Raw genomic sequence first — 24,980 nt, forward strand, 5'->3', positions numbered from 1 at the left:
GGCCATACAAATGCTGAAAGATTTCTTTTTCTTTTTCTTTGAGCATTTACTGAATCATTTATTTCGTGTTCCAGTAGCAAGCTTACTGTCTGTGTGTTTGGGAGGAACAGTAGAGCAGGAACAACATCGCACGAACCGGGGAAAACAAGAAGATATGCACATTGGGAATCTTTAGTGTATATCAGAAGCTTCTCAGATCAAAGCCTTTATGACTTTCAAACACGATGACTCACTTTAGAGTAGAGGCCCCGGCCTCATGGTTGGAGATGCAAAGTGTCAGCCAGACAATGTCCAACCTTGAAGCTGGGGCGTCAAAACTGACGAATGTGAAACATGAAAACAAAGAGGATGAAACCTATGAAGGATCAGGGATGCCAATATTGAAACAGAATTGTTATCAAATTTCATTTTCTATTTCTTTGCATGTTATCAGTGACACAATTAGAACTACAATTAAAGAATTTAAATGTTATATTCGAAAATGCAGAATTATTGAAAAAATGATTCTGTGTACTCCAAAGGTTTATGCAATTTGAATAAAAATGGAATGAGCATTTTCAAATTTGCTGAAATTGTGACACCAAAACCTGAAAATGAAATGGCAAACTGGACTTTAGTTTGCTTTAGTTCAGTTTTTTTTGCACAATGAAAACTGCATTAAAAAAAAGAGAAATAGAATAAAATATGTTTAAAGAAAATAACGTGATAAACATAAATAAAGGAAAATAGAAGTCAAACAAGATCAATGCTGCACCAATCAGCATTGATCTTTGGATTATTATTGGATTGAAAAATTCAAATCAATGTGTTTTTAATTTCTCATCATTGAAGATGTGTGGGGTGAATTCCATTTCAATCAGGAGAGACTTGTTTTATAGTTTAGCAATGATTTATTACACATGCATCAAATATGAAAAGTGCAAAGTCTTTGGCGATTGGACTCCATCCTGAAGTACTATCACCGAGGGTAGGGATACTGCGGTCCAGTAGGCCTAATCCCCCCTGGAGTCCAGACACTGGTGGTGGTGGTGAAGAGAGTTGCTCCAATCTGATGATGAATCAGGAGCATGAATGTGATGCTGACTGGAGGTGACTGGGGTGGAGGAGGGTCGCATCTGCTTAGCTGAAATGACAACTGACAGCAGCAGAGAGGACACTTTTAAAGTTGAACGCGCAGATATGATTGGCTTAAGGAAACTGTGCCGCATCTGGTTGGATAGTTAAAAGTGCACGCCCCCAATCAGCTGATAGAGTCATTACAAGGAGAGGAGAGACAGAGATTACCCGTTAGTGTCTTCCTGACTGAACTTGCGCTTGAGCTCCATTTACCAACACTCAATCACCGAAGACATTTGCTGTTTCCTGCATCAGGAGTTTGCTATGTCATGACATTTGACTTTTAAATATGATGAAACCATCTTGCAACTCCCTTTCTTCAGTAAAGTCTGTATGGGAGAAAATCATATCGACATAATCAGCAACCAAAACTTGATTAGATGCCAGTTTTAAGCTTGACAATTGTCTGTCAACAGAATTGAGCGTTTTCCATTTTGAAATGATACATTTATACATGCAACGTGTAAATTATTTAAAAAGTTATATTTGAATTTGGTCATATATGATGCACACAAATAACATTTTTTTAATTTAAATTGGCAGTCTTGGACTTTCATAGGGACAACCTTGGATGTAATGCTGCTGCTTTTCCTCAGGAAGAGATGGAGAATGTGGTCTATACAATCAGGGTCTCCCAGACATGTTGGTCTGTTACTCAAACTGTGTGTGTGTGCGAGAGTCTATGTGTTATAACATTTGTATGCAGTCCATTTGTAAATATAACCATTATGGAAGATGCACTGTGTGTGTGTGTGTGTGTGTGCGTGCGTGCGTGCGTGCGTGCGTGCGTGCGTGCGTGCGTGCGTGCGTGCGTGCGTGCGTGCGTGCGTGTGTGTGTGTGTGTGTGTGTGTGTGTGTGTGTGTGTGTGTGTGTGTGTGTGTGTGTGTGTGAGTGAGGTCTCTTTAAAGTGCTTCCTGAGTCCCTTGTTTTCTATGTCAGGCCTTTCCTCAGTACGGTCTAGTAGCCTCATCGAGTCGTTCTGTACATTAACTCTCCTCTCGTGTTTGTACAGAAAACGTTTGAGGGTGTTTCATGACGCATGCAGAGACAATATTAGTACTTATGAATCTATATCTAAGTTGAGAACATGTATTTGGTTTATTTCTGCTCTTATTTATTGATTTTTTTTTAAACTATGACATTCTGTTGAAGTGGTCTGTCATGCTCTTCTGATCTTATGTTGTATTGTAAAGAGATGATTATACATCCATAACTATTGATGAACCCATAATAAAATTAAATATCAACTCTTCTTCCATGACTGATCTCCATCATTTGAAACATCAAGGCAGGGCAGTTTTATTTGTGTGCAGCAACAAGCTTAAAAGTAATTGAAACATGTTCCACTCATCTTCAGTTGTTGGTAAAGCAGCCTGTTTTACAATGAATACATAATGGATGAGTAACTATCACAGAATCTGAATTCAAATAAAAAAGCTCACCTGGCATTTTACATTTCAATGAATTGTCTTCTAATCTAAAAATACGTCAATTCAAAATGTGATGATAATTATTGAGTTTACGCTGACATTTTGTCAGTTGTCTTATCTTCACTAGACACTGTTCTACTGCTGAGCTCTCCATCACTCCCCTCCAGCTCTCTGACCACTACTTCATGGCCTACTCCCTCTCCTCTCACTCTTTACGTCCACCACCTTCCCACACGGTCTCTACCCGTAGTCATCTTCGATCCCTCTCCCCGGCTGATCTTTCCTCTTCTGTTACCTCTGCTCTCCCTGACCCTGCATCCTTCTCTCTCCTATCCCCTGATACTGCTACTAATCTCCTCCTTAGCACCCTTTCCTCTTCGTTGGACAACCTCTGTCCCTTCACCTCCAGGCCTGCACGGCCAACCCCACCTGCCCCATGGCTGTCGGACTCAGTGCGTACTGATAGACGGAGCCTAAGAGAGGCTGAGCGTAAATGGTGAAAAGGCAAACTCCCGGAAGACCTTCTTAACTTCCAATCTCTTCTTTCCACTTTCTCCACCTCTCTATCTACTGCTAAAGCTGCTTTATTCTGCACTAAAATCCTAACCTCTGCTTCCAATCCTAAAAAACTCTTTGAAGCTTTCTCTTCACTCCTCCAACCCCCACCCCCTCCTCCTACTTCCTCCCTTTGCCCTGGTGATTTGCCAACTTCTTTGACAAGAAGGTAAACAATATCAGATCCTCCTTCTCTCAGCCTCCCTGTCCCTGTCCACCCTCTCCCTCTCTACCCTGTTCAGCTCTTCCCCCTCAGCTCTCCCTCCCCTCTCCATGCCCCAGCTTACCCTATCTTGCTCTCCTCTCCCCTAACGAGGTCCTCAACCTTGTTGCATCTAACCGCCCCACCACGTGCTCCCTTGATCCGATCCCCTCCCCTCTTCATCAGTCTATTGCGATTGAACTCCTTCCTTTCCTCAACTACCTCATCAACACATCTCTCGTTTCAGGATGCTTTCCCACAGCTTTCAAGACTATGAAGTTAAATCACTGTCAAAATCCGAGAGCGCAAATGAGATCCATGCGTGCCCGAAAATCAAACAGCTGGGCGCGTATTTTACTTTGACGAGCGATTTTACATCACTCCGAGAGCAAAAAAGTCGCTTGCGAAGTTTAAACCGGCTCGCTCGCGAGTAGTTTTTCTTTTTGACAGTAAGTGGGTGGACCCAGTCTCCATTGTTTTGCAACATCTAATTGGTTACAACCCTCATCTTTGGATAAACCGGATATCACTCTGACTTTTCAGATTGCGCTACAGTTCAGGGGCAAATAATGTACATTTTACTGCATGTATGAAGGCAAATTACTGTCAAAATCCGAGAGCGCAAATGAGATCCATGCGCGCGCGAATTTTACTTTGACGAGCGCTTTTATATCACTCCGCGAGCAAAAGTCGCTCGAGAAGCTTAACACTGCTCGCTCGCGAGTCTTTTTTCTTCTCGCTCTCGAGTAGTTTTTCTTTTTGACAGTAAGTGGGCGGACCCAGGCTCCATTGTATCTCTACATCTAATTGGTTACAAACCTCGTCTTTGGATAAACCGGATATCACTGACACAGACGTCAGGGGGAGATTTTCAGATTGCGCTACAGGTCAGGGGCAAATAATGTACATTTTACTGCACGGGTACTTTTACTTTCAGCACTTAAAGTACATTTTGCTGATAATAACATACTTGACTAAGGTTTTGAATGCAGGTATTTTACTCATAATGGATTATTGTTTCATCAGTATGGTATTAGTACGTTTACTGCAGTGAAGATCTGAACACTTTTTCATCCACTAACTACTTGTCAGTGATTTAACAGTTAATATACAAACAGTGGTCCCTAATCTTGGCTCCAGATCTTTGAGCAGGTCCAAATTGTTGCTCATATTATATACAACTACATTATATACCGTAAGCGCTCGCATCCAGTTTAAGACTCTGGTGCTAGTCTACAGGGCAGTGAAAGGAACAGCTCCTTCCTATCTCCAGGCCATGGTCAAGCCCTACACCCCCGCCCGACCACTTGGCTCTGCTGCCTCGGGGCGATTGTTGCCCCGTCGCTCAGAGGTCCCTGCGGCCGATCGACCCGGTCACAGCCAGAGATGGGCAAAAATACATCAAAATGTATTTTGATACAAAATACAAAATACCCCCAAATAAATGTATTACAACAAAATACAAAATACAAAATACTGGTGCCAGAAAATGTAACAAAATACATGTATTTTGTATTTAAAATATAGGAAATACTTTTTTCTGTTTACTCAAAATTTGGTATAGCAGAGCATTCAGGTTTGGGCTATAATGTACACAAAGTAGTGAACCCCACAAACAGGAAGAACAGTCACAGAATGTTAGTGTAACTAAGCAAAGCTATTGAAAGACAACAACTTGATTATGTATATATATATATATATATATATATATATTTTTGTTTTATTAATGGGACTTAACAGCCCATAAACTTTGGTTTGTATCAACAAGAAAATATTCATCACATATGACATACAAGCTCCCAATCTCCCTCTTCCTATAGCTAGCTACTCGACTGATAAGCTAACTTGCACTGGCTATGCACTAGCCTAGACAGCATGCTAGCGTCATTAGCATGTTAGCATCGATCGCTAGCTTGATATTATAACCATCACCATATACAATAGGCTATGTAGCCAGACCCAGACATAAGTTATACATCAAGCTAGTTGACATCTGTCACACTCAGATACAATATTTAACTTGACAGACAATCCGTTGAACTTGAAGATCTGAAGACTGAACTCGTGAACTATTTTTTGATTCGTGGAGAAAGTATTTTGAGTATTTTAAATACAAAATTACTCCACTCTAAAGTATTTTGTTACAAATTACGTTAGCTTTTTAATCGGCCCTATCAAATACAAATTGCAAAATACTCAAAAGTAATTGAAATACATATTTAAAATACAAGTAATAGAAATACTGCCCATCTCTGGTCACAGCTGTTCTCTGTCCTGGCCCCACAGTGGTGGAATGAACTCCCCACTGACGTCAGGACAGCAGAGTCACTGCCCATCTTTCATCAGGCTGAAGACTCACCTCTTCAAGAAGTGCTACCCTGAGCCTTCCACTCAGCACTTATTGTACTCGCATTAGTTTGTTGCACTTATTGTATTCGTTTGTTTCTGTACGTTTGCTCTGGTTTATGCTCTTAGATGCTTGTTTAACAAAGGAGATGCACTTATGACTTCTGGTGTCTAGTAGTTCTCTTGAATACTTATGTTGAATACACTTATTGTAAGCTGCTTTAGATAAAAGCGTCTGCTAAATGACTGTAATGTCATGTAATGTAAATGAAGTCTGACCTATGCATTATTTTTTTTTATTTAAAAGCAAAATTGGCAAACTTAACTAACATTGGTAAGCCTGGACTTACATTTCATCTCCTGCTCCCTCAGTTGAATAAGTCAACTTTTGACATAATCATATGTTTTTTATCATTTGACAAGAGGATGTCAAATGTGTCCATATTGTAAAGCCCTCTAAGGCAAATTTGTAATTTGTGATTTTGGGCTATACAAAAATAAATTGAATTCGATTGAATTGAATATTAATCTCATGGGCAGATTGTCATGGGATCAAATATCAATCAGTGGATATCTTGGTAACTTTTCTCTTGTATAAACGATTAGTTGCTACCAGCGTGTCTTTCTACATAGTTGTTCCTCTCATAATGGCCAGAATGTTTCCTTTTATTATAAATGTAATTTATATTTATCTCAGACAGACAAATTAAGAAGTGTATGCTCATTTGTAAATATCAATCTCAGAAGCAGGTTTCTGCATTTTCTACAACACTGTCCTGCAAAGATTTCAGAATAAAAGGCTTGTGTTAACAAATATAGAGATGCTGTCCACAGAAAAACGCTAATAGGCTTTTAGGAAGAGGAAGTGTTGAGTAAAACAAAAATAATATCACCTTTGTTTAATCTCTAGAAGTGACATAGTTGTTGAGAGTTGTGGAACGAGACGCGGTGATCAACATGCATCCTGAATCTGAATGTGTTCTCCTTTGTGAACACATGGTGGCGGTAGTGCACCGTGGATTAGATGACCCACGTCTGCTGCAGGGTTTTACCAGGATTATACTGATTGTCCTCCAGAGGGATCCGAACATGCGCCACAAAGAAGCAGACACTATAACGTGTATGGCCTGTAGCCTGTACCATGCATTATAAACGTGCATTCATATTCCATCACTGTGACGTCAGTTATTTATACTTATCAGCCGTGTTTCATTTGTGTGTTTGTTTTGCAGGACAGGTGACAGATACATTGTTATTATTTATGTTATTGTATTATTGATGAAATGCAATTTCAGCAACAATTCGTTTTATTACAGAGAAAAATAAGATACATCTCTCCACCCACACACACACACACACACACACACACACATGCTTTGTCATTAACGGGCAATAGTCAAAATCAATGTAATTAACACAATGACAAGAACAAACTCACAAGAACCAGTCACATATATTTATATGACAACAAAGCAACAAATCAATCCAGCAACACTGCAGCGCTAAAACAGTATTCCACCACACACTGAAGAGCACGAGCCATTCAAATATTATTCACATCAGAGGGAACAATATTCACCATATCATAAAAACGACACCATAGACAAATGAACACAGTAGTAACGCTACTGCAGATGTATAAACACAAAATCACTTCACTGACCAAAGCTGCTGTTCACTTAAAGACAAAGTCCATCCTCCTTTCTTTGATTACAAAGAGTTTAATGACGCGGTTGTACAGAACATCGGTGCGGTTCAGTTCCAGCCAGAAGTCCTCCTGTGAACATGTTTGATGAGTTGTAGATCCACTCGGGTCTCAGCAAAAGTTTTCAAAAGCAACGTAGCTTGTAAGTGTCCTGTCGTGCTATGGTGTTGTGTTGCTGCCTTGGTTAGCAAATCTAGCGTAGCTCCAAACACCCTTACACTAACTTCTGCTAGCTAGCTTCAGCTTTACAACAGTGACCCTAGCGCACTGACCAATCACGTTGCACGTTAATGCTGACGTACGTGTAGGCCACCTACACAGCTCTGACATGTCAAAGAATACGCCCAACATGTCAAACTAAAGATCTGATTGGTTGAACACTATGACAATCAACAATATCGTCCCCATTTACTTTAATCTGCAAAGGCTTCCTAGCGGGCATCGGGCCTCTCTTCTACCTAGAGACACAGAGGTGAAATCTGATTGGATAAAAGCTCTCCTTAAAACAAGCTGCACTAGAAGCAGAGCAACTTAGGAAGACAGTAGCTGTGCAATGAGAAAATAAGATGATGGGGAAAATATTTAGAATACATGTAGTTTATTTATGGAAAATTATAAAATAGCTATAATTTTGTGATTCTGTTTAGGCCAGCAGAGAAGACTTTGCTGGCCCTGACGGCCCACCACTGGATGGTTGGGACAGTGGATAACGACGGTTAGGACAGTGGTTAGGGACGGTCAGGACAGCTCATTGGATGTTGGAGTTGTGTTTTTGATTGAATTCTCTAAACTTTTCTTTTCGACCTCTGTGTGTGCACACAGCCCTGCAGCCTCACGCCCTTTTAAGTGAGTTGTTGGCATTAACTTGCAAATGAGGATCAACTGGCACTCGCCTTCAATTTATGAGGACAACAGGATTCATCATTATAAGGACACAGGTAAGAATAATAAGAACACGTCATAAATCCAACGTAGACATGAACACATTTAAGAATAAAATGTATTTAATGTAATGTAATGTAATTGGTGAACGAGGCCCAATATTCTGAGAGATTTTAAGACAATAACAATATCTGAAATCCTGGTCAAATACCACCAGCACCCAGTCAAGAAGCAAAAGATACCAGGACTCCTACAACCCTGTCATGTACCTCCAAGGACCCTGGATCCCACTTAAGGACCATTGACCCAAGTCAATGACCCCTACAACCCCTGTCAAGGACTTTTATATCCCCTTTGTACCCAGTCCAAGAAGTCTAGTACCCACTTTGGCAACTTAGAACTCAAGTAAAAGAACACATGTGGAGGAGCTGCAGGTCTGAGTGGGAGCCTTTCTTTGGCCCCCTGGAAGCCACATTTGCATGCAGGACTTTCCCTAGACCCTGACCCCAGTCGCGTTGGCTCCGACAAAAAAGCAGATAAACAGTTGGGCTGAGTTGTTTCTAGAGGACACTCAGAGATCTCTGTTAATCTCCTTCAATCCTCCCTGCAGCCGTCAACAGCCGTCAACAGCCCCCCCCCCCCCCCCCCCCCCCCTCCCCCAGGGCAAAGCTGGACTCTCTCTCCGGTCTCCTCACATTAGCCGGGCTCTTAGTCTGGAGCCCCCCAGATTAACGCCCAAACTAATTAGAGGCCGCAGCGGTCGAGTCAATTGGGATTCCTTTTCACCTAGATGATACTTTGAAGACAATAATACATCAGCATGCCTGTGCTGCTCTAATTATTTATATTATTTTATTATTTTATTCTCCATGTATGTTTTCATTATAATCATAATCATTTAGTTTAAAAATAATGTTTGGTAACACTTTATAATAACTACACACTATGAAGCATTAGTTAAGTATGAGTAAACACTTAATTCATAATTTATAAAGCATTGTTCCTACATTAATAATTCATTAGTATGCAGTTCATAACAGTTATACATGTTTTATTCTTGATTAATAATCTCGTCTATTATGTGTTTCATTATTGTGTTTTCATACTTTATAAATGATTGATTCCCCATTTGTAAATGAAGTATTATATATATTACAAACCAATTATTAAGGAGCTGTAGATGATTAATAAGATCATTTATAAAGTGTTAGTAAATGATAAATAACTTATTTAGATGTACATTATTCATGCATTTATATATATATATATATATATATATATATATATATATATATATATATATGCTTTATAAATGATGAATTAAGTGTTTACTCATACTTAACTAATGCTTCATAGTGTGTAGTTATTATAAAGTGTTACCAAATGTTTTTAGAAGGTTTGGTAGGGTTTACTTTACGTCCCCTCCCCCTCATTCACTGGTTGCTTGTACTGTTATTATAGGGCATATTGTATGTCCCAATGTATCTATCTCCTAAATAAGCATACAGTTGAATTAGGTTTGTCCATCCCAGAGGACGGACCCCTCCTTCGTTGTTCCTCTTGTGTTCTGTCAACTTTTTTTCCCCTTCATGAAGATTTTTTATGGATTTCGTCTTTAGCCTCTTAAAACCAAGTGGCAAACCTCTGCTGCTGAGAAATAAAGTAAACACTGAAGTGCTGAAAACTGCAGTTCCACAATTGGCCTCTTGAAGCTGGCCCTAGAAGCGAGGCTAATCCCCTTGTTAAAGTGGCCGACTTTACAGCAGAAATAAACATGTTTACAGCCGGGAAAAAAAAAAAGGTTTTGGGATCTATAGCTAATATACCCGCTCAAAACTGTCCAGGAGTGAAGGGGAGAGGAGGTGGATGGGTCAATCTAACACAGGACTTTTATCAAGAAGTTCTTCCCGCACAAATCTAAAAGTTGACACTTTGTCACATCTGTGTTTAGTCACGTAAGTCGTTAGTCACCCGCTAGTCCCATGACTCATAAGTCAGTCAAATTGACGTCTACCACGCTTGTTTCCTAAACCTCACTAAGTGGTTTTGTTGCTTAAACCTTACCTCCTGTGAAGACGGAATTAAAATTTGAAAAATAAACTATACATGTAACAGGCGTACATTGTCATGCTGTCCCTGACACGTCTCAAACTGACGTACTGATGCGTAGGGCCACTGACCAAGCGTCTGTTTTTGACCAGTTGGAAGTGAGAATGTGTTGTTTGCACAGTCTATGCTTAAAACCCACTGGTTAAAAATAGTGCTTAATTTTATTGAATGTTACCCACGCAGTCTTGAACGACGATGCATAATGATGGCTAAATCACACACCCGGTGGGTGGGAGTTGAGGTGGATGGTGTCCAACAAATAGCGATCGCCCAGCCAGGAGACCGCAGTTGGTTCCCCATGTGGAACGAGAAGTCAATGTCGTACTTCAGTAATAACACTTTAACCCAAACAAAAACCCAACCAAGTGGTTTTGTTGTTTTATTTTTAAAAAAGCCGTATGCATATAACGAGGGATAATCGACGAGTGTTGCTGGACTTATGTAGGAAGATGCAGAAAAGATGAGGAGTAACTTTTGGTAGGATATGATACGAACCGTGGTATGAGCACACAATGTTGGGCTGAGATCAAACCTCACTTCAGTATGTGCACACACTGTGCTAGAGGTCTACCTAGCATGTCATTGTTAAAGTTGACCTGGAACTCTCATGTGGTGCCCTGGACGTGAGCGAGCAGTGCACACTCATTATCCTCCATAGAGGGCCTTTCAGCACCCTCCTCCTGACGTCTGTCCCTGCTCTCTGTCCGCGTCCCCGCCTGCATGTGGCGGGATTCCCAGGCCTCCCCTCCCCGATGTTTAGGCAGCGGCTCCTGCGCTGACACCCTGTGACCTGCTTTCGTCACCGCTCGGACAAACGTGTGTCGTCTGAGTGCGTTGGGACAGAGACACGCACTCAGACTGTGACAGGTGGGTGGATACGAAGTTTAATGGTGGTGGAATTCAGACGGTGTTACTGGTGGAGAGCACAGTTTGCTGTTCCAGTCAAAGTCCAGCAGTTATCAGTCCAACAGTAAAGGAGCCCCCCCCCCTCCTTATCTCATTAGGCTACAGAGGACACAGCAACAGGCAGGCTGTCCTCTCTGCTAGAAAGACATTTTGGTCAAACAGCTCAGGCCACCTGTGTTTCTGTTGAGTTTCAAAGCAGGAAGTAGTGTGACAGAAATTCTTATGGTGCAGAGAGAACTGGTCAAGGGTGGACAAGTTATAGATTATTAAGCGGTCAGCTGTTAAATTCACCTGAATGTTGCAAAGCGTCAACTGGAGATCATTGTAAGAAGGAACATTGCGTTATATATTGATTTTGCTATACTTTTCCCAATGTTAATGTCAGAGGAAATCAATGTGACCTGTGGATGAGCACTTAGTGAAATCAGCACACATTACAGACTAATGAATGAGTGTTGGTGTCTGCAGAGAAGAGCGTAACGTAGAGGGAACAACTTGAAGCTGATTTAAATTCCCTTCTTTCTCCATCACACCTGTTGCAATCTATCAGTACATCACTGACAGTTTCCTGTTCATTACAGTGTGCGCATGGTCCAGTAGGCTGTTTGCCTATGAAACATAAATAGAATACATAATTAGAACAATAATGGTAACACTTTATAATAACTACACGCTATGAAGCATTAAGTATGAGTAAACACTTAATTCATCATTTATAAAGCATTGTTCCTACATTAACACTCATTAGTATACAATTTATAATGATTTGATCAATAATTACAACTGCACATAAATATTGAATCTAAAAACATAATTATGAAAATAACGATTTGATTAATAATTGCCACATCTGCACATAACTAAAGTAAAAAAAAATATTATAAAATGACCAATTTAATGTGTTTAATGTTTTCTCTGTAATCACAATGAACGCTGCAATAAGAAACAGATGAAAGCCAGAAAGCCTTCTGATGCTCATACACCTTTAGGAAAGGAGGGGCGTAACTTGAAGCAGGAGAGATTGTCACCACACCTATTTATTTATTTAAATCTCTTTTTTAATGGGATATATATAGTTAAATATCATTATTATTATTACAATTGGCCACAAAGTCTGGCTGTTAGTCCTTGAGTTGCAGGTAGATGGCAGATCTCAATGTTGTTGAAATTGGTCTTCTTAAGAAAACTTTTTCATGCAATTGTATTGAAATTATTAATTAATTAATGATAAACTAAATGCAAATCAAATTAGAAAAAGGATAATTTATCAGATAAAACATCTCTTTATTTCATATTTCATTTTTTATCAGTTTTGGTTTGAATATGTGCAAATGCTTCAACCTGAAATTAATGACACACTTATTTTGTGTGTTATCGTGTAGACGGAAGTCTTCTCCCCTTTCCAGTGTTGATGCTAACTATATAACTATAAATTCTACAAAAGCTGTTGCTTTTAACTGTCGAACACAAGATGGATGAAGAAGAAGAATGTTAAACAGATCAACTGAGACAACATCTTCTCTGTGCTGAAGCTCTCAGGTAGAATATTTGTTGTCATTACCAGCTGCTTTTTGTTTACTGTTGTTGAATATTGAAAGAGTACAGAATATATAATTTTACATTTTGAAAAATTCATGATTGTATAGGATATGTCTGTAATAGATGGATCATCAGGCATTTTTCAGTATGATTTACATTAAGGAGCTCATTTGTCTTCTTTGTTGGTTCTCAGAGAAATGACACAAGGTGTTGGGGGTGGAGTAGCAGACTGGATGGAGACGAGGACATCAAGGTGGGGATAAGTGGAGCTGAAAAACACTACCGTCTATACCCAGCTGGAAACTGCAAAAGTTAAATGACATGAATTTTGTATCTTAATGATTGTGTGTCTGTAATGTGTTTTTTTGTGTCTCCGTCCTCCAGAAAATGTTTGAGGAGCTGCTGGAGAAACACAGGGAAGCAAAGACTGGAGTTAAACCAGAATGAGCTCAGAGTGGCTAAAGTTACACATCAATAATGTCCTCTTGCTGTGTTGTTTGGTGCCAGAATCTATATTGCATATGGTTGAGATGATAAATTACGATTCTAAGCTCTAGCGAGCTACAATATCGGTGGAATGTTAGAGAAATATTATAGCAAGACTTTAAAATAATATGTAATAATATAATGTAGTATGCCAAGGAAAAAGTACAAAATATTGCCATATTGCCATGTCATACAAATGTCAAACTGTAGTATGTCATAATAATGTCATAAAAAATTTCATAGACAAAGGTATCCCAGTACAAGCAATGATCGCAGACCACAAATGAATGTTAACTTATCGTGCCCATCTGAGCCCCACTGTCTCATTCACCCTGCACACCTGGTTTGATGTTGTAAAGCAACTACATTTGAAAACTCAGATGGCTTGCATATGACACCGAATTTAAACCAAATAGTATAGATTCTAGATTCAGGTACTGGACCAAACAAGGTATTACTGCTTTCTGCACAATAACGGAGAAAAACACATTACAAAGTTTCCAGATATTTAAAGGAAAAGTACAATTTAGAAAAGTATGATTTCTTCAGATATCTACAGTTACGGCAGTGCTTTTCAAAAGAAATTAAGAGACATGAGATAACCTAATGAAATAATACAATTAATAGTACGGGCATACATTGGCAGCTCCAAATCAGTCATTTCAAAACTACCAGGGAATTACAAAGGGCTATGCCATTGTATAGTATATCATAAAAACCCATATTATAGTATGCCATGAATACATTACTTACTAATGTCAAAGTATAGTATGATATAAATAGAAAATTCCGCAGGAAATGTTGATAGTGTGGCTGCTACTGCCCGAAGATGTTGCAATATATATACACACCGATATTGCCGCTAGTATCGTTGAGGTTCAATTGAGATAGCGCTTCTCTTTTTTCTGCATTTTAGATTCATACTCTTGGATTGAATCTTGTATTCGTGATGGACAGTCCACAAATGGCTCCCTTCATTTCTGTATTGGAGATACACATTTGTTTTAGATACATACCTTTGAAAATTACATTTCTTTAATTATTAATTAATTAATATTATTTGTGATGGAAAGACATTTCTTAACACGAACCTCATTCTGAGCTTCGGGTTAAGATAATGTTACACTGTGGGGCTTTTATTTTGAAAGGTTGGGACTGGGTGGGGGAGAGAGGGGAAGAGGAGACATAATCATAATGTTTGACACACATGTACAGAGGTTATTAAATGACAGGCTTCATCACAAGCATTCCAGTTATAATCCACTCTGTGGGGCTTTTATTTTGAAAAGGTGGGACTGGGTGGGCGAGAGAGGGGAAGAGGAGACATATTCATAATGTTTGACACAAACATTGAGAGAGAGAGAGAGAGAGAGAGAGGGAGCGTGTGTGTAACTGGTTGCCATGGTGAGGACGCACCTGGTTGGAGAAGCAGACTGATTAAGAAATGTTACAGTAAACAGTGATTTTGAACAAAACTCCTGCCTCCTGTTAACATAAAGCAGGAGTCTGAGTGCCAAAATATGGCCAGCATGAGAAAGATAAGACTCTGCCGAACGCGGTAATGTGTTTTTTATGGTTTGTGGTGTTAAAAATGTGAGCTCCAGCGCAATATAAAAAACTGGTACCGTCTGCTTTCTTTGAGAAATGAGTGGTCAGATTTAACATGGAGTCTAATGGAGCAGTTGGTTGGAGTTCATGTCGCTCTGCAGCTCTTTGAGCCAAATGTGTAAATCTGTTGGATTCCATAATCATCTGTGTGCGACATTTCCAAGCTTTTTGGCCAAAAATTGTGTATAAAGAGTAAAAATTGTGGGACCTGGAGCAATTTGTTTGGAAAAATCACAGAATTTTTCTTTGCTCCGCTCCACTCTGACAGTGATGTCATCACTCTAGCGCTGAACATTCCGTGCAATACACACCCATTATGAAATCTGAAATGGACCCAAGATTTTCCTGAAACTTAATCTGTGACTTCATGAAAACTGTGCTAGCTATCAAAATGGACATTTGGCTTAATAAAGTCCAGCGTTTTATCAACATTTTAAACTTTGAATCATTGTTCTACGTTAATGTATGGCTAGTCAATATGGGCCCAAAGTTAAGTGTTTTTTTAGCTCTCTTCACGCCAAAACCACATTCATTTTGCTCCGATTTTCGGGAAAACCGCTCGGCGAATCTCTCTAGAAAATAGATAGCACACGATTCCCGATCAGGCCACACGTTTTGATGTATTTTTTGCGCAGGTGTTGGCAACGCTGTGTGAGGAGAAGCGCGCCAAACTTTTGTACTTTCGCCCAGAAGAATATGATTAAGCCCGATGGCAGTTTTACTGCCTTTGTGCTACAAAGCCACACTGAATTAAATATCATAAAATTGTCTTGAAATATCATAGTAAATAGTGCCATAACAATGTCATGAAAAAAAGAAATAGTGTAGTATGACATAAAGGTAATAAAAAAATGTCATAGTTTAGTATGTCATGAGTATATTTCTTAGAAATGCCACAGTATGTAATAAATACATTTCATTACAATTTCATAATAAAGTACATCACAAAAATGTCATAGTTGTTATAGAAATGTCATAAAAAAATGTAAAAACATGAACCCACCACCTCAGGTCTTGTGAGCAGCTAACTACCTGAGCTACATGGTCATACTTTCAATAAACTCAGACACACAAGAAAAACTAAAACACGTGCACAACCTTTAAGCATGACAGATTTTTCTTCACATTGCAGATAGAAAAATAAACTATCCATCTGGATCATGAAGCTCCTTCAGTTTGGTTTTATTTTTTAGCTGTGATTCTTTCATGGTTGTCAGTTATTATTTCATTTAATTTGCATCAGTATCTCATCTTGGCGAGTTAATCCTGAACTTTACAATTAGTTCTAAGATGTGTTGCCCACACCACAGAGGAGACAATTTGGAGAATCTCAACATTGGTTGGTTGGTATTGTTGCATCCTGAGTTTTCCATTGACATCAAGACAGCAGAAACTCAACACATCCTCTGTCTCTGACTGAAACTCATCTGTTCTGACTGAACCATGGCCCATAAGATAATATATAATAATAATAATAATAATACAATATTTGTCCGTCTCTTATTGTTGTGATATGTAGCACTTGAACATAACATAAATCATACATTTAATGAAAGTAGTAGCATTAATAATTGCAGAAATAATAAAAGAAAAAGTATTAGTACTTGGTATAACCAAGATCCATGGAAACCTGTGACTTACTGTACTATGGCTTTTTAATGACGTTTTATGACATTCAATAGTATTTAACAGAAATCTCTGTGAATTCCACCTCCACGTTCTGTTCTGTGAGGAACCACTGCTAGGTATGTTAATACTAATCCCCTTTTATTTCATTTTCATCTCGTGTTTTGCCAAAAAACAGTGAAAGGCATTACATTGAAAGTCATTATATTTTAACAAAAGATGCCCCAGCCTAATCAGCACAAAACTTGTGAAAAATGAAATGGTAGAGTGAACGCTCTTCAATATGTCCACAAATATTAAAGAGAACATGACCAGATATGAGCAAAAATAAATGTTAAATAAACTGCATATATGTATATGTGATGTGTATCGCACAGAAGTGGAGAATAAAGTAAAAAAATTTTTATGAATTGAAAATAAATCATTCTAAAACATGTGTCAATAATCAGCTAAATGCAGCGACCTTCAAGTGACCAGCGAGCAAAGGTTACGATGCATCGACTGAAGTTGTTAAATTACTGTTCAGCAAATCCCTTTAATTTGTTTTAGTCATCCAGATGGATAATCCCCTGTAGCCAGAGATTAGAGGGATTACCACTGAATCTCTGTGTGGGAGGATTAGCCCAACATCTAATTCCACACATTTGTCTGCTGTAGTTCACTTTCTGGATTTCCTTTTCCTCTTTGTTGACGGACACGGTGTTCATAGGCAAACTGAAAACACATACAGCATTCATAGGATTAGATAAACACAGAGCAGGAAGATTTATCCTTAAAGTTTTTGGTAGAAATTCAAGAGAAACTGTGATAAAGACAAACTAGAGATGTGGATCAGGAACAGTAATGCATTGTTTTATGGGTCCATAATGACAGTTTAGGTTTCCTAAAAAGAACAATGTAACATATTATTATAATTATAAAGATGGATGTTCAAAAGCATTATTTTTGCACAGCTAACATTGTATATATACTGTATATATATATATATATATATATATATATATATATATATATATATATATATATTTTATTATTATGTGTAGATTGAGTTTCAAACAAAAAATTCACATTTAAATGGAGCTTTTTGAAGGAAATTCCCATATAATTGGTAACAAATTACTTTCCTCTTTCTTGAAAAGGAAATTATTAGAAAATAATTTTCTTTTCTTTTATCTAAAAATGATTATAATATGTATTTTTTAGAATGGACTCTTCAAATAAAGTGTTGTCCTGAAGAGTAGCAAAGCCTCTTTCCATTTGTATATATATATATATTTGTTTGTCTATATTTCCAAATATTTGGGGTCGATTTAAATTCAAATGCAACAGAGGAAGATAAACAAGATAAATGCTGAATGTAATCTCACAACAGAGAGGGTCAACTCGTTACCTCATAGGCTTTATGAGACTTTACATCTCATATTAGTATTTGATGATTATTATTTGTTTTCCTCAAATTTGCGTGTGTGCGCGCGCTGCCCTCTCTACCCGCCACCACCACCACCACCCCTGGCGTGCACCGTGAGCTCCGTCTTAATGCACCGTCCAGCCTGCTGCATGCTGCAGACCGAGGGACTGCATGGGAACCGAAACACTTGCTCCGCTCGCGCAGGTCGGCCCGTTCAGAATGACAGCACGTTCATCAATGAGACGGCGTGGAGCGCGCGGTCACGGCGCGTTAAAAACCTGCACGGTTCGAATTATCATCTGATTTGGAGCAAAAGGAGGGGTGGGCACACACACACACACACTTGTCTAACATGTCAGTGCAAAACGCACACACACACGCTGTTGCTTTGGTGATAAAAGTTTTAATAAAAGAAGGTCAATGAGGATGTTTTTGCAATTTATTGCAAATTGTTCTCAGTTTGAAGATTATTTTTTTTTTGTAAAGACATTGCATGTATTGGAGTGTTTGTATCTGTCGGTAACACATCACGAGGACAGAAAGACAAAAGACATCCTGTGAAACTGGGTGGATGATATATGAAAATATTGCGACATGAAGATGTCATCACTTTGCCATAATAAGGTTTCACTGCGTTACCTTTATGCGTATTATGTGTTTCCAAAGTGACAGAAAACAGCCGACAGCCGCGTGCTACAGATACGGGGACACTTTAAATCAAAAAGACTGTCCGGCCCCCCACATACAGTTCACTTTGAGAACCGTGTATTCTTGATGGTGAGTTCACGGATAAACTGCCTCCGAAATGTTTACATTTCCTGAAAGTAGAAGAATAAGTCTGCTGAGCAGCTCAGCTGTCTCCTTTCCATGTTTGTTATTAATACAATGTGATGTAAAAAAGGCTATGGATGATATATGAACCAATCCTGTTCAGAATAGAGGAGTGAGGAATGAAACTGGACCGTTTGGTGATATGTAAATGCTGAAGTGGAGATTTCTGGCTCAGAGTCTGAGGAAAAAAACTCATTTTTAAAATATCTTTTGTAAAATGACATGTTGAAGACACAGGTGGATAGGGTAAACATATAAAATAATATCACCATGAAACTTCCCCATTGATTACTGATATTAAGACAATTTTTGTATTATATATTTTTTTATATTATGTTTAAATATGCAAATGAGGCATTATGAAACGGTAACCTTTGGTGAGAACCCTACAGACAAAATAATACAATAAACAATTGAATGTGTATTTTGTCTGAACAAAGACATGTTAAACAGTCCAAACTCTGAAAATGGAACAGTGCATGAAAAAACTAAGTTAAGACAACACAGACAACAACATTAAGTCTTCATCCAGTCTGATGATGTTGATGAAGCACAACAGAAAAAACGAGGAATCCGTTGATATTTAGACAGTGATGTATGCTGATGGAGGATGCATTCTTTCTTCTTATGGTGCCGCTTTAAAGCGCAGTCCTGCAGGGTCCTGTCAGGGTTTGGTGTTGTGTTGTGCGTTCAGCACCTGGTCGGTACCAGGACGTGCGTGCATTGTGCGTCTGTCCCCGCTACGGCTTCATTATGTAGACAGCAAAACACAAGCCTCATTTATAACACGACATGTTGCATTGACTGGCTATAGGGACGCAAATGGCCTTCTTCCCACGGCTACGGTCCGTGTTGCAGCTTTCTATCCATCCGCAGACACGCGGTGCGCGCGCACCCAGCCGTGCGCTGCAAAAGGGCCGTTTTTCTAAACAAAGTGAGCCCTCTGGCTGAATGGACTGAATAGATGTGTTCTTACAGACCCCCAGGGGCCGGTGGGTAGTCTCCTTTTGGTGTACCAGGGTGCGTTAACACGTCGCGTGAGGTGTCCGAGAGGCGCGCGCGCGCTCTTTAAGGCCCACCACTGTGCCTTTATTTGTCAACCAGTCGTCCCAATCAAAACCGCAGTGGCTGGCACAAGTGGCCCATCGACCACTCTGCTGGTGCACGTATTTATGGCGGCGGTGCTGCCCACTTACCGCTGAATAAATGACCGAGCTGAGGGCTCTTCTGCAGGTCACCAGACGGGCTGCTCTCACGTGTTCTTCATCCGCTAAGAGCGACATCCTGACGGGCTTCCTCCACATTCTGCGCCCGGTCATGTGTCAATAAAAAATACAGTCGTATCAATTATGTGTCAATATCGTAATTAAAACGTCTTTTTTGTGCTTTTTGCAAGTGCCCGTTCACATTCCAAACATGATCTCTCCGTTATGTGTTGAAATGATTTTATTCAATTTTAATTAACAATTAGAAATAAGTAGAAACATATTTAAAACATAAGATACGTTAAAGGTAAAAAAGAAAAGAAAAATGCATACATACATTAACGATAACACCGACACCAATAATAATAATAATAATAATAATAGTAACAACAACAACAATAATAATGATGGCATAGTGACAATAATAAAATAAAGCTGGGTAGACCTGTTGCACATGAGCCATACAGAGTTTTGAGCCACCTCGTCTTTTTATAATAACAATAACTATAACATGAATGTTTGTTTTGTTATGAGAGAAACTCAATGAATTTATGAAAACCTGTTGCTTCAGGTCCTACCAACGTAAAGCATAATTCGGCCACATTCTTGCGAGGTCACGTTGACTGCTTTTATTCTTTAAGTACAGTAATTTGCAATAGGACGATTTCTGCGTTTTCTGGGAAGAGGTTATAGAGGTTACATAGTGTCACTATTCAGGGAAACAGCCGGGGTCATAAAGGTGTATAGACTATAATCTGATCAATCTCTTCACTTCAGGGGAGCAACTCATCTCAACCTGTCAGAGAAAACATTTTAGGCTATACGGTTAAAAAAAGAATGGGAACTCTAAATTGAGTGATTTGTAAACGGAGTCTGGTGGAGCAGAACGGCCGGTGTCAGCGCAGAGTTAAGATGTTACTTCAACCCCGGACAGTGGGGACATAGGGGGCGTGGTGTCTGGGAGGGGAGAGGGGGGGGGGGGGGGGGGGGGGGTGACTTATCTCGAGGTGCGCCTCGCGGACAGAGCCGTGATTGGTTGGCACTCCCGGCAAGCGGCACGCGACTATGGATGTCGCTATAAAGAATCCTCGCGTGCCGGTTCTTCAACTAAAACTAACTTGTTGACCGCGAGCAGCGAACGCAGAGGCGATAAAAGACGAACACAGTGTGTCATTGTTTACCGCGACAACCGGACAGAGAGAGGACAAAGATGGACAGCGTGCTGGACCCGTTCTCCGGACTCGACTCTTTCTCCTCCCCTCCTTATTTTGACGACAATGACTTCTTCACCGACCAGTCCTCCAGGGACAGACACTTGGTCACTGATGACTTCTTGGATGACGACGTCGACTTCCTCGCCAGCCACTTCCAAGACTATTACGGCAAAGACGCGGGCGGCAGAGCGGCACCGCACGATGGGGACTACGACATCGGCAACCTGTCCTTCTCCTCCTCGTCCTCCACGTTCTCGTACGGCTGCGCCGACAGCACCCCGGACCTGTCCCCGCGGATGGGCCACCACGGCGGGCCGCTGCTGAAGCGGCGGCGGCGGATGCGGTCGGACACGGAGATGCAGCACCTGCGGCAGGCGGCCAACGTCCGGGAGCGGCGGAGGATGCAATCCATCAACGACGCGTTCGAGGGGCTTCGCACCCACATCCCGACCCTGCCCTACGAGAAGAGGCTGTCCAAAGTGGACACGCTGCGGCTCGCCATCGGCTACATCAACTTCCTCGCCGAGCTCGTGCAGTCCGACCTGCCCATCAGAAACTCCAGCAGCGAGTCGCACGCGCAGCCCAAGAAGGTCATCATTTGCCACAGAGGAACAAGTAGGTCCACAGAGCACACCTCTAAATGCTGCTCTTTGTGGGGCTGAAAACAAAAAAGAGGAAGAAAAAGACAAACGAGCTTAACACTAATTCTCTCATTGTTTTCTCTCTTCAGGGTCTCCCTCCCCCAGCGACCCGGACTACGGCCTGCCTCCCCTGGCCGGTCACTCTCTGTCCTGGTCGGATGAGAAGCAACTCCGGGAGCAGAACATCATCCGCACCGCCAAGGTCTGGACACCGGAAGACCCCCGAAAACTGCACAACAAACCGGGCCTCACAGATATTGAAAACGAGCCTCCTTTCGGCATGGTGGTCTGAAGGGAACCACCAGAGTTCCTCCGACTGACACGCACATTGTAAATGTGAAGACGAATGTTGAATGTGCACTTGAAGGCGCTGTGTGAGCTTATACTGCACAGATCTTGTATTCAATGTTGTAAATAGTTTTATCATGTTGATAATTTAATTTTTGTAATTCAGGAAACTGGCAATCATGTATTTATTATTGTTGTTTTTTCTCAAGTGATAATATATGTTTTAATTTAATTACAATGAATGAGAGAAACATATTTTTTTATATTGTTATGATGATTTATATTTATATTGAATCTGCAAATAAAAGCACTTATGAAACATTCTAATATGTGTGTGTTTTATTATTATTATTATCTGTGTTCAGCATAAACATGTTATGTTTATCTAACCACAAATGTTAAGGTTGAAGATTCATGAATTATCTTTGATATAAGCTACAACGTTCACCTTACTGATGAAGTCCAAGCGATGTGAAAGCTCTGGAGCTTTCTTTAGTTGGTTTTAATTTACATTTTTCCATTCAGAAACTTAACATTAACGTTTATACTTCTTGTTTATGACAAACTGTGTTTATTATAAGCCTCTGTTTTCACCAACTTTTTTGAGATATAATTTTAGTTTTATGTCAGTAAAAACAAAAGTTGGACCTTCAAATAATAATAATAATAATCTGCAGATGGAAATGAGCAATCTGACATAAATCATGTCGTGTTATCCTTAGCTTCATGTCTAATAAAGAGTTATCATAATTAATGTGCATAACATAATCTTGCTGGTATACGAGACTGAACGACGCATCTAATCATCCCATAATACATGCATGTTATTATTATTATCTAAAGGTGCCATTGAATAACTGCAAACATCGGATGGAGTGAGAATTAGAAAATAACCCCAAAACCCCAAATATTGCTACATAAATATGCAAATGATATGCTAATGAGGCGACACTGTATACCCCACGAAAGCAGAAGGTGTTTAAAGCGCACGCGGGCGTGCAGCGGGGTGGTGGGAGGCTGTTGAATGCCGCTCTGTGCTGCCAGGTGCTGCCGCGACGGATTTTCCCGTGGTATTTCTGTCATCCCCTCCAACATGTGTCCCCGGCGCGCGGCCTCCACTGCGGCCGCCCCCACACCACCAACATTCTGCATATATGAACCGGTTGCCCCCCCCCCCCCCCTCTTAAAGAAAAGATTTTGCAAAAACACAAAAGGATGATGCAAAAGTGCAAAGCGGCGCTGCTGCAAGGATTGTGAACGTTTGGATTTTGTTTTCTCAGAAAACCTTCCAGCACAGCAGGTATTTCTGTTCTTCAGAGTAATTAGCAGATTGTTGTGTGTTGTAGATACATTTTATTTCTTTTTTTTAAGGATGCCACATTTATCTATGTTTCTACTCTCTCTCTCTCTCTCTCTCTCTGTCTGTCTGTCTCTCTCTCTCTCTCTCTCTCGCTCTGTCTCTCTATCTCTCTGTCTCTCTCTCTCTCTGTCTCTGTCTCTCTCTCTCTCTGTCTCTCTCTCTCTCTCTCTCTCTCTCTCTCTGTCTCTCTCTCTCTCTCTTAGCAGACTCTCAGGTCCTCTGTGAGTCCGTCCGCTCCTCAAGCGCGACAGGAGCATGTAATCCCATTACAGCATGGGAAAGTCAAATGCTTGCGACTCAATGCCGGGCAACTTCATCTCTTTGGCAGGAGGGGCCGGCTCCGCTTTGATTGCGCAGCAGTGGAGCCGGGAGGTTTAAAACAGTGGTAGCATTGTAGGTCCTCGCACCTTAGCGCCTTTGTGCCGTGGAGTTTTTTAGTGCACGGAGCGCCTCTCGGCATCCTTTGGTGCGGTCGCAGCCAAGCGGAATGGACAGGCTGAAATACTCGGGGCTATCTTGTCACTCCGGCTATAAGGGCTTGGCAGGCCTTTAAAAGGACACGAGCATTTTTAACTGTCTGACAGGTTTTATTTCCTTTGGTTCTCAGCAGCAGGCCTGGCCATTAGAGGGCCACGCCAAGCTGTAATTTGGTTGAGAAAGGTTTGGCACTGAGCTCAAAGGCCACTAATTCACCATATTAGGCAGGCAGGCAGACAGTAGACTGCCCAGATTATTTTATTTTATTTTATTTTATTTTATTTTATTTTATTTTATTTTATTTTATTTTATTTTATTTTATTAATCTCAGCATTCTGAGAATGAATTCAGAATTGATTAAAGTATTAATAATGAGAGGGGGAAAATAATCCCATAGTGTTATTTGTGAAAGAAAATTTCGAATTCAGTCGTATTTCAGGAAAAAACATTATAATAATCTGAGAGTATACATTTGAAATCCGGACACTCGAAATCCATAACAATTGTGAAAAAAAGCTCTTTGACTGAGATGGAAGGTCATTATAATACATTTAATTCCAGGCATTAAATGCGCATGACTTTGGTCTTTTTCATCATCGCTGAAGACGGAAGGAGGATGTCATTGACTCAGTGATCTACTCAAGAACTACTTGAAATTACATATTTCAGATCCATTGCATCTGTCTGATGCTGCTGTCAATCCGTCTTTCATAAAAACGTGATTCATTCCTGTAGATTAAAATACCCAAATTGGATATGAAAATGAAACCGTTATAATTGCAAAAACCCTGATTCTGAAAGAGATTAGTCTTTAAAATAGACGTCTTTAGTTTTAATTTTGTACTTTTGTACATTGTCTTCCTCACCTGTGAGTCAAATATTGAACACATGAACTCCACGCGCTGCTTATGTTGATATTTTTACTAAAGATGTAGTACATACAAGTAATGTGACAGCAAACACATTTGCCTTCTATTGGAGCATAAATCAGTTATTCTACTGTATCTACAATTTGACAATTTAAAGATCTTTTTTTATTCGTCTC

The 24,980-nt window shown here is 40.1% G+C and overlaps 1 protein-coding gene across 1 annotated transcript; it reads left to right on the plus strand.

The window, feature by feature from the left end:
• The first annotated feature begins 21,163 nt into the window (after nt 1-21,163).
• Nucleotides 21,164-22,416, plus strand: ptf1a (pancreas associated transcription factor 1a). Its single transcript, XM_079173867.1, has 2 exons — nt 21,164-21,784; nt 21,900-22,416. Exons 1-2 carry the CDS (start codon nt 21,166-21,168, stop codon nt 22,100-22,102), a joined length of 822 nt encoding a protein of 273 aa, XP_079029993.1. The 5' UTR covers nt 21,164-21,165; the 3' UTR covers nt 22,103-22,416.
• The last annotated feature ends 2,564 nt before the right edge of the window (nt 22,417-24,980 follow it).

This window comes from Pholis gunnellus (assembly GCF_910591455.1).
Source record: "Pholis gunnellus genome assembly, chromosome: 14".
NCBI lineage: Eukaryota > Metazoa > Chordata > Actinopteri > Perciformes > Pholidae > Pholis > Pholis gunnellus.